Source organism: Styela clava, chromosome 8 (assembly GCF_964204865.1).
Source record: "Styela clava chromosome 8, kaStyClav1.hap1.2, whole genome shotgun sequence".
Taxonomy (NCBI): domain Eukaryota; kingdom Metazoa; phylum Chordata; class Ascidiacea; order Stolidobranchia; family Styelidae; genus Styela; species Styela clava.
Window position 1 is genome coordinate 19,804,078 of NC_135257.1, and position 10,804 is coordinate 19,814,881.

The window sequence follows — 10,804 nt, forward strand, 5'->3', positions numbered from 1 at the left end:
TGTATCAATCACTCGCTTAAATATGCTAATTTGCCACTCCATTCTTTCGCTATGTTCTTACTAGTGCTGTGAAATCGCTTTTTTAAAAATGTAAATCATACGGAGCATGGTACTGCGGGGAAATCGGCAAATAATTACAGAGTTCAAACCAACTTTTTATTGTAAAAACGGGTTGTCGTATCTGCGGTTAATTCCTCATCGAATTCGATCGAAAATGAATGCTGACAGAACATAGTACGTGTAAGACTATTGGTTTCAAATCTGCGTACGTTTTATAATGACATAGACTAGAGATAAAGTATCTATGTTGAACGATTTTTTCAAATCACCAAATCTAACCCAAACATTCGCCATAGAACGATCACAAATGTTTTTGTAAAAACAAAGAAAACGGCTGATCTTCGACACTTCGAACAGTCACAATTATTTAAAACAGCAAATGAAATATAAGAAACTATACTAGGTTACCATACATTAGGTTTTTGTGTAACATTTCGGACAATACACAAAGCTATAACGACTTTAATATTTAGTTATTTTAGACCTCTGCAGTGCAAAACTAATTTCACGCTTCGATGATTATCTGCAAGTGTGTAAACAGAGCGGAAGCGACGCAAATTGATAACAATGTAAATATTGCCGATCGGTGACGGCTACGGCACCATTTTACGACCCTGGTATTATCGTTTATTTAAACATGTTTAAGTAAGAAAAGCGTCAAATAGACTTATATTACACGTGGTTCTTGCTTGACAAGAACTGATACCTCGGTTTCATAAAATATAGTTGTAATAAATCAGGGTACTATACTTTACTTACTTTCTGGCCTGGCTCTTCTTATATCACGTTAGGATAAGCTCAAACTTTACTTAATATGAACGGCAGGGACGTAGCCAGAAATTTTTAAGAGAAGTTTGTTGGGGTTTTTGAAATTTCTAATTGCCAAGTCAGATCGTATCATCCTTTCTCCTTGGCTATGTCCCTCATGTACAGGAGCTAAGTGAAGAAAACCTGGAAATTATGGCGCTCCCGAAATGTGTGTACCAAGATGGCGCACAACCTAAACCCTAACCGGGTACAATACTATGTTCAGGTTGTGCGCCATCTTAGTGCACATACTTCTGGAGCTCCGAAATTAGTATCGGGATAAAGGGTAAACGTTAGCAAGCTTGTATCGTAATTACTCACTATAAGAAACCTGACACCACATTTTTAATAATATCGTTTTCAAAAAATTTCTCTAGTCTTTGATCTGTAGTTGTGCTTGAATAAAGTTCGCTGTAGTTCACCCAGAACAAACTTTACTGTTCTGCCTTTGCTATTTAGACGCGAAGAAAAACATACACATTCCGATTAAGTATATTTCAAACAAAACACAGACGAATTAAACATAATTTGTATATATTACATAATATCGAATAATCGAGTGCTTTTTTTAATAAATATTGTTTCTCTATTTTAAAGAGAATATTAACCGGTAAATGAGAATATCATTGTCATAAACACAGACAGGAAAACTAAAAATGAATGTAACTGCGATGTTTTGCTGCATTCTACATATTGTCTTCTTAAGAAAGCTGAAATATGAAAAAATAAAAAATTCATTTATCCATTTTAAATTCGTATAACAATATAGGGCGCTCAAGAAGTATGTGTACCAATAAAGTGGTAACTAATTTGTTCGCCTACTTTAAATCAAGTTGTGTAAAGGGACTGAAACCGGTGCTCCCAAAGTATGCGAACCAAGATGGCGGATATCGGAACGTAACATGGGTAACAGGTTAGGGTTAGGCGATAATTTTTTTCCAATTTTCCTTATTTTAGTCCTATTATCAGTTCGAAGACTAGTCAAGAGCCTCCCGTAGTATTTATACCTAAAATTATGGCCTAACCCTAACCTAGTACACATATTACATTCCGATGTCCGCCATCTTGGTTCGCATACTTCGGGAGCCCCCTGAAACCTATGGACAGAGAGCTTATTCAATAGGCTTACACAGACAGTCCCCGAACACGTAATAGAACTTAATGAAGGAAAATTGGAATAAAAGTATGGTCTGACTCTAGCCTGCCACACACACTACGGGAGTGTCGATCCGATTAACTTATCATTGATTTGCGCTTCGGGAAAATGGGCAGGGTCTACGTTTCACGATGTGTGATAGGATTTTTCCGTGTGTTGTTTAGACTTTTGTTTTCCTGTTTGTTTTTGTGATTGGATCTAATTTTTGCTCTGTTTGATGATAATTGCCGCCGAACGTGAAGGCAGGAAGGCATCGTCTGCCACGTTTTTGCTGTGACAAGCAGAGTAGCTTTTGTGTTTCATGTGAGCAGGTTTTGTTCGACTTATTATTGTTCACTGTAGGTTGTGTTTTTGATATTTGATGAAGATTAAAGTCGCAGTCGAACCTTGGAACTTCTGATTTTAGCGTAGTGGATGTGTTCTCAAAGATAGAGAAAAAAAGCAGCGACAGTAGCTTCTATGGAAGTATTACGAAAAATATTGTGCTTGGGTCGTGTTTTTATATAATATCTTATAATTTTAGTCTTGCTCTTTGCACTCTAGAAACAGTGACGCTGCCAGGGGCCCGAATTCCACCTTTTCAAATTGAACGTAATTGATATGACATTTTAAGGGTTATTACCGGTTGCATATCTTCCGCAACAACAAAAAACAATATCATCTGAAAAATATTCTATTCAATTCAAGAATCTTGCTGCACACGAACACAAATATATTTCTGTAACGTTTCGTCTGACCGAGGTCAGACTTCTTCAGACAAGCATTTGATAGTTGTAAAATGCTTGTCTGAAGAAGTCTGACCTCGGTCAGACGAAACGTTACAGAAATATATTTGTGTTCGTGTGCAGCAAGACTCCTGAATTGAATAGCCCTATACACTCTTGCTACAGCATCCTTGCGTAATACGCATACGGTTCCACCTGCGCAAAGGCATAGAGAGCAAGGAAAGGTAGTTAGTTTCACGCAATCAACTGTTAGTTTCATCTGAAAAATGTAGAATTTTCGGTCGCTGCAAAGAAATTTCTCACACGCTGCGTGGTGCAAAGATTCTGAAATTCTCTCGCCCCATTACGTGGCCCGTCTGCGCCCCTGTCCAGTAAGGCTTTAGCCCAGCGACTCGCTAAGTGTGCCCAGAAAATTAACAAATTTGTGTTAATCATAACTAAAATATTGTTGAATATGTTACATATTGTTTTCATTATAATTGTTTTATTGTTTCTTATTTTAAATGTGTGTATGAATCAATGAATTGATTTCATCATTTTGTCGTTTACTTTATGTTACGCAGTGTCTTTTTTCGAGTAAGTGCGACGTGAGTTTTTCCCTGATAATTTGGCGTCGCAAAAAACGTTTGGGACCAGCTGCTTTAGACAATTTCGGGGCATTTTAAAAATCTTAAATATTGCGTCGCGTTACACAAAAAACTTCAATACTTACTCTATGAACACACTTAGTAGACCCAAAGCTGTTGAACGGGCACCACAGGCATCCGTAGGATTCACATTGAAGCTGAGTTGGGTCGTCTACGTCAGGCGGGCAAGGTAACTTTGTATTGCAGACGTCACAAGAACGGCAATAATTCTGTGTCACTGTAGAAATATACGTAAAGAGTTAAATTGCGAGTTAAATAAGGAAAATTTGTGCGCATGGGCGTGCCAAACTAGTCTGCTGCCCGGGGCGAGTTTCTGATAATGCTGCCCTTTATACCTAACTTCTAAAATAATTTGGGTGATAAACAGATTATAGATGTCGTCATACACGAGAATAAATCAAATAAAGGTCAAGTAAGAAAGAAATGTTTGATTTATTAAACCAAGCATCAATGAGAAATTTTTTCAGAGGTCAAGGGTCGGGGAAACAACCCCTGTTGAATAATCATCACCACAGGACACATATTGTTAGCTTTTAATTAAATAAGAACACATCTAGAAGAGCATGTGTAATAACGCAAACTCTACAGCTTGGTTCTGCTGCCCCCTACAATGTGCTGCCCAGGGGCGGTTGCCCCCTTCGCTCCCCTCTAGGCACGCCGCTGCTTGTGCGACCCGCGAAGAAATGCTAATTTTGAATGGTGTGCGGCCACGAAACGAGTTTTTGATTAGGCTAATCTGGTACGTGAGAGTAATCCCATTCCCTTTGCGTTGCAAAGCCAATACCTGGATATTTTAAAACTATCTATATGTACGTTTCAAGTCTAACAATTTACTCACACGATGTAGAACCTCCATATAAACAGTAAGGCTGGTCCTCTTCATCAGTCGGGCACCAAATACAATTCCTAGCGAGGCATAAACTACTTGTGGCTCCGGCTTCAGGGTGGCAATCAACACGAGCGGTACAACTTGCACAAGTGTTGCAGAGAGATCTTGCTTCCGCTACCACTGCAAAGGTCAAGAGTTCAAAGGTTATTAAGTAATATTACACACAAATATAGTTATTTGTGAATTATGGTAAGAGCATTCAGAGCTGAGGAGGGCAAGGTTTTTGGACCAGGGACCAAAAATTTTGCCCACTTGGACTGGCGGGCCATGTAAGTATGACGTAAAAAGTTACATTTTATGAGCGATATTCACAGTGGAAAACAATAGGCCTTGTGCCAAATATAAATTTAACCACAATCTCAACAAATTCCTTGAGTTATTTTTACTAAACCAGCAAAATTCGGTTTCAATTTGGTGCTGGCAGCATCGGGCGGGCCAGATTGAATCACCCAACGGGCCGTACTTTGCCCATGTCCGATTTAGAAGATTTACCCACAACCGAAACCTCAGCTTTTTTTCTTGTTAATTAGTAATGAGTAGCTTAATATTGCACTATACTGAAATATCGGCAAGACTTAAACGGTTATTTAATATAGGGTGTCCATAAAATCTTAAAATTCTTGAGAATTGCAGAGGGAATTTATCGACATTGTTTTGGCCCTCACAGATGTATTTAATGAAGTAAAAATATCTAAACAATTACTGAATAAAAAACAACAAACCTGGTTAAGGTTTGACTTCATAACAAAATTGAAATTGTGAAGGGATTTTATAGACACCATTATTGTGTGCTATATATTGGCTAATGAAGGTGATGGTATCAGTTTCATGCATCCGAAACATGTAACTAGTTAACCGATCTTATACCCAATATCGATATTGTGTAGCCGAACGATAGGTCGTGGTTCGCCATATGATTAAGCCGTTCTATCGGCTTTGCGCTTCTCTGTATAAATATGAGAAACTTGAATTTGAAAGCTAGACGTAAACTAGCTAGTAAAACAATAGTTTACACTTTTGTACGCCAGAAAAAGGTACTCCCGTAGTGTGGCACCAGGTTGGGGTTAGGCTATATTTTAATTCCGATTTTCCTTATTTTAGTTCTATTACGAGTTTAGTAACTGTCGGTGTTAGCCAAGTGAATATAGCCCCTGCCGTTAGGTTTCAGTCCAGGCGAACATAATAAGTTATCTTCATATTTGAACACACACTTCAGGAGCGCCAGAAAAAATCATGACGTCCTAGAATTTCCTGATAAATATGTGCTCCCGACTTCAAATGGTAGCCGTAATATAGCTAGTAAAAAAGATACTTACAATTTTGTACGTCGGAGAAAACGCAAGACGGTAGACTGGAATTGGTTGATTGGCACCAACGACACCCTCTAGTGATGCATTTCCCTGGATCTGCACCGGCCTCTGGGTGGCAGTCGAGACGCTCATTACAATATGTACAGTTTTCACATCTTAGTCTTGACACAGCCACTAAAAAGTGAAAAGCCACATATGACGTCATCATTTACGTCACTTTATAACTAAAAATAACCTGCTTTTCAACTTGTTTGCAGATAAACTTGTTAAAATATTAGTCATGGCTCATTTGACCCCACTTCCATTGAAATAGGGGTTCCGACCTCTAACCCCACCCCCATTGGCTACGCCCCTGCACCACCATATAACAAAAAATTGCAAAACTTACGTTCAATTCCACCCCCGAACATGCACATGGGTCCACAAGATATGTCAGTAGGGTAACTGCACCATTGGCAACCCCGGGCTTTGCATTTTGCTTCAGTCGCTCCTGGTTCGGGATGGCAATCCTTTGAATACGGGCAATAACTACACGACGAACACTGACCGTCTAAGAAGTCTAGATTAGAAAAAAATATGTATTAGTAAAAAAAATTGGTCAGCATTTTGAATATATTATTCAAATCGAATAGTCTATTATTCGAATCGGTTCAGACGGAACTTTCAAATCGCCGTCATCTTGTTTTTTATTTAGCCGTACAATCGAAGCCATATTTTTACAGCGTAATTCGACATATGGATATGACTCTTCGCTTTCTTGCGAGGTATGGATGAAACATGTTTTTTATTGTGTGTGGACGCTCAGAAAACTGTCTGAGTGATGGATTCTATGTTTTCAGTAATTTATGTGCTTGGAGGACATAACTATGACAAATTAACATACAATTACCAATCTACCAAGTATTCGAGATTCAATTCGGAAAAAATATTCGATTTTGATATCATTAGATATTCGAAAATGCCCAGCCTCACCTGTAGGTGATAGCGAATAACTGATTGATCATTTCCATGTCCAACATCGACTATGGTAGCCGTGCGCAAGGCCGCTCAGTATATGGCTAAAATATTTTATCGCGTTTCCTCTCTCGGGATTAGTATAAAATTTTTGACGAAATACAGGGTGTCCATGAAGTCTTGTTACAATTTCAATTTTGTTAAGCCAGTCTCACTATATCTTAACCAGATTTGTCAGTAATTGTTCAAGTAATCTCTTTGCGTTGCAAAGCCTATACCTGAGTCCAATTTATTATCTATTCCTATAACGTTACAATGCCCTTTTGTGCCTGCAATTACTAGAAAGCCAATGTTGAATAAAGTTGCGGCCCGCGGTTTCACCCAGTTATATGTATTTGGCCCTCCTGTATTAAAGGGTGGCACACCCCAGCCAGTGGTTCTGTAGAACAGTGGTTTTCAACCTTTTTACTGTCGTTGTCCATTAAAGGTGACACAGAGCAGAGCAGAAAGTTAATGTTAGTTGGCAAAAAGGAGATAACTTGTATGGTAGGGGGAACAGTTGTAGAGGTCCAAAATGATTTAACTTTACACTTTACAAGAAAACATCTTGTTCTTTCCAGTTTCATTGCTTATTTCACAGAATGTTTTCACTTTGTTGGACATGAATTGTTTGAACATAATGGTATTTGGAATCTACCAATCAAAATAACACTATAAATATAACTGGAATGACAAACAGGGGGCCATGAGTGCTGAAAGCCTTCGGAAGGGGGGCACGTGGCCTAAAAGGTCAGGAACCACTGGTGTAAATTTTTTGTGTTGAATTTATTGAAAGTGAAGGTTTTAAACAATTCTCGAGACAAGCAATTAATTTTTTAAAAAAGATCGAAAAATTTTAGCATTGCCCGAATCTCGCTTACCTCTATATGCAGCTATCGAAGTATTATCATGAAAACAGTAAGGTATGTTTGGGGTATCCACTGGGCACCAAACACAATCTCGAGATCTGCAAATCCCTTCTGTGGCTGCCTCCACATCTCCTGCACAATCTACTCGTTCCGATTCGCGAATTGCAGTTGTACACGCGGGCCTTCCATCCGCATCGGTGTATCCTTTCGCTTTTGTAACAGTAAATTGGCAAAAGCAAAAAGCGATTAAAATTATTCCTACGCGCACCATTTTTACCGTGTGGATTCTGAATAACATAAAAATTCAGACGTTATTAGTTGACATATTAAACAAAAAAAGTGCTCAAAGCTGCTGTCCTTGGATATAATCACGGTGCCAATCAGATAATTGGCATCTAGGTTTTAAACAATAATCTCATAGCATGGTCACTCGCCCTCACTGAGAGGTGAAGAAGAATCATATGTGACCAAAGTTACGAGTAATTACTAAAAGACCAAGAGGGACTGAAACAATATGAAACATTGATTTCTCTACACTCTTCTAAAATTCAAACACCCATTAGCCTCCTCTAATTTTCAGGTGTGACGCTTAACGTAAATAAAATTGTATTTAAATATTCGAAAAAGGCTCATATGCTGGTGCAGATGGTCAGCCAAATGCATAACACATTTTTATAAGTTATAGTTTTATAACTTATAACAAAGGAAAGATGCACCCCCATTTGAAGAAGAAAAAAGCATCCATTGCAATTTCCGTAGCTTAGAACATTTTTATACCTTCGAGATTCATGAAAACCCACGCTTTTCGAACCCCCTAGCTCATGTTGGTCCAAGGTTGTCAGCTCCGCGGGCCACAAAATTATTTTTGCATTGCTCGCGGGCCACAATAGTACCAAGAATAGATAAACAGTGCAATACAAAACAAACACTTTTATTGTGCAAACACATAGTTATCAGACATAGCCATCCAAGGCTGATAGAATCCGCATTAGATTCTTAGTTTTCTATTGTTAGCATATATTCCCGACCAAAAAGATAGAAAGCCGGATAATAATTTAGACTGCCAAGCACATCATTCAACTTTGCTATTTGCCTCGGCTAGCCATAACACTAGTCAATTCAGTGACATTAGTGATGTAACAATATGTCAAAAGATTTTTCTGATTAATTTTATTACAAAAACAACACAAAATGCTATTTTTTGATTACTCTCCGAATGTGACGCAGGCCACAGATAATGAAGCGGCGGGCCACATGTGGCCCGCGGGCCTGGGTTCGGACCACCCTGCCCTAGCTGTTACGTTATAAGTTGACAATTAGAATTCTCAGACACTTTTGGAAATCTCTTGCTGCGCCTCTGCCTAGATCACTTTAAACGACTTAACAAACGTAATGATCAATATTCAATCATTTTATTAGATTATGTGCGGGGATTGCTGTCATGGCATTTGTTTTCGGACATAAAATCTATATCCTGACATTGGTCAGACGAAACGTTACAGAAATATATTTGTGTTACGGCGCAGTAAGACTCTTGAATCACTTAGGATAGTTATGCTTACTCTTGCTACAGCATCCTTGTATTATATGCATACCGATCCACCGACACAAAAGCATAGAGGAAAGATAAATAGCTAGGCGCGAAAAAACCAAATCATTATCATAAAACTTCAAACTTGCGATTGCTTTCTACTTTCACCATACGAATACTTCTCACTTTTGCTTCTAACGTTCATAAACACACTTTAATTTATGACAAAATAACTTGGAAATCATTAAAAATCCCAAGCTGCTCAAATGCGATTTAAAAATAACACATTCCTCGATCTTCTCACGACCTAGCGACGAGGATTGACCTAATACACAATGTACTTCCTGTTGGTTCTCTAACGTTGTTACAGCCTACTGTTAAAAATGCCAAAAATTTATTATTTTAGTGTGTTATTCGCTTGGGCGTGTTGCTTTAGCGAAAAATGTTTTTATTTATTCTAGGAAGAAGAACGCCGATAAGTCATACACATATAAAAAGTACTGCCCCAATTCGTACTTTAACGGGATACGTGGGTGCTGAGTTATCCGCTTCGGCTCTTAACAGTGAATTTCGTTAGAGATATAATATGATTTTCACAAAACCTTGTCCTCCTCTGTTCTACGCGAACAGTTAGGTGCCCAGGATATCCGCTGATACTGCTCCACACTCCAGCACCTCCGTTTTACCATTTCATTTTGAATATCACCGCAAATACCAAGACATTTAGAACCCAAACCATTCTGCTTTTTTGTGGTCGCAACACTGCAGCGGTAGGGCGGTGTGAGGAAATATAAATAGTTCAAAGCATGGCATATGCGACTAAGTCAATATCGTGTAGGAGTTTCTCGTGAACTATAACTTTGGGAACTAGGAAGAATCAAAAAAAGAACCAAATGGTTGCGTTTATCATGAGATATACGAGATTGACAGGGTGGGATGCGCGCTTTTATACGCTACGTAACTCTATTTGCACGAAAGTTATCCTGTCGCTAATAATTGAAACATGTTCACTAAAATTCTCAATGATTCTTCAGTTCGACATCTTGTTAGAAAGAGCATTTTCTTCCGCAGATGGTGGCTTTCTCAAAATTTCAATATTCAACTTGGCAACAAATAAATAACGACAAATTATGAAAAAACGCAATTTTTAACAATATCCAAACTAGAATCCGGTTGGAAACCAAAGACTTATTGATCGAAGGTTAGGGGATCCCCCAAAATAGAAACTGCGGTTTCGATTCCAATAGCGACATCGCGTGTACCATCACTAATTAATTAATAACTCGCTAATTATACGACATAATCCATGCAATACATAGGCATCCAATCAATAGGCTTCTGATCCGAGCTAAGATGAATGCACATGCAAAATTTGGAGCAGATTGAACCTCGCTTTCGTGAGACATCGCGTGCATCTAACACACAGACAGACAAATACCTATCAACATACTTACCGATCAAGATCGATAAGTAACTACGTGTTGCCCAAGCTCTAACATGAGTAGTATGGAGTACTATTAGACACGAAATGTAAATGTGGTTCGTTTTACTAAATTGTTGCTGTGGGCAAAATTTGTAGCTGGAATAAAATGTATTTTCTGAGAAACAAATAGACATCGTTTTCCAATTTTTAGTAATTGATGGATGGTTTTCATTTATTATTTATTTTAATTCTCTCTGAGATCTACAACACAGATAAATCAACCAATATTTTACTATTTCAACGAATATTACTTCATGACGTGACATTACGTCACAAAAGTCCGGAATTTTCCCGACAAGCTGATGTACACTGCTCAGCTACGGTCTTAGCGGTG

General features: G+C 38.3%; 1 protein-coding gene across 1 annotated transcript; it reads right to left on the minus strand.

Moving 5' to 3' along the window:
* Positions 1 to 1,346: 1,346 nt before the first annotated feature.
* LOC120346044 (uncharacterized) lies at positions 1,347 to 7,744 on the minus strand. Its single transcript, XM_039415678.2, has 6 exons — positions 7,469 to 7,744; positions 5,983 to 6,153; positions 5,601 to 5,768; positions 4,234 to 4,404; positions 3,461 to 3,612; positions 1,347 to 1,577 (listed from the first exon to the last, which is right to left on the minus strand). Exons 1-6 carry the CDS (start codon positions 7,725 to 7,727, stop codon positions 1,569 to 1,571), a joined length of 930 nt encoding a protein of 309 aa, XP_039271612.2. The 5' UTR covers positions 7,728 to 7,744; the 3' UTR covers positions 1,347 to 1,568.
* Positions 7,745 to 10,804: the final 3,060 nt, after the last annotated feature.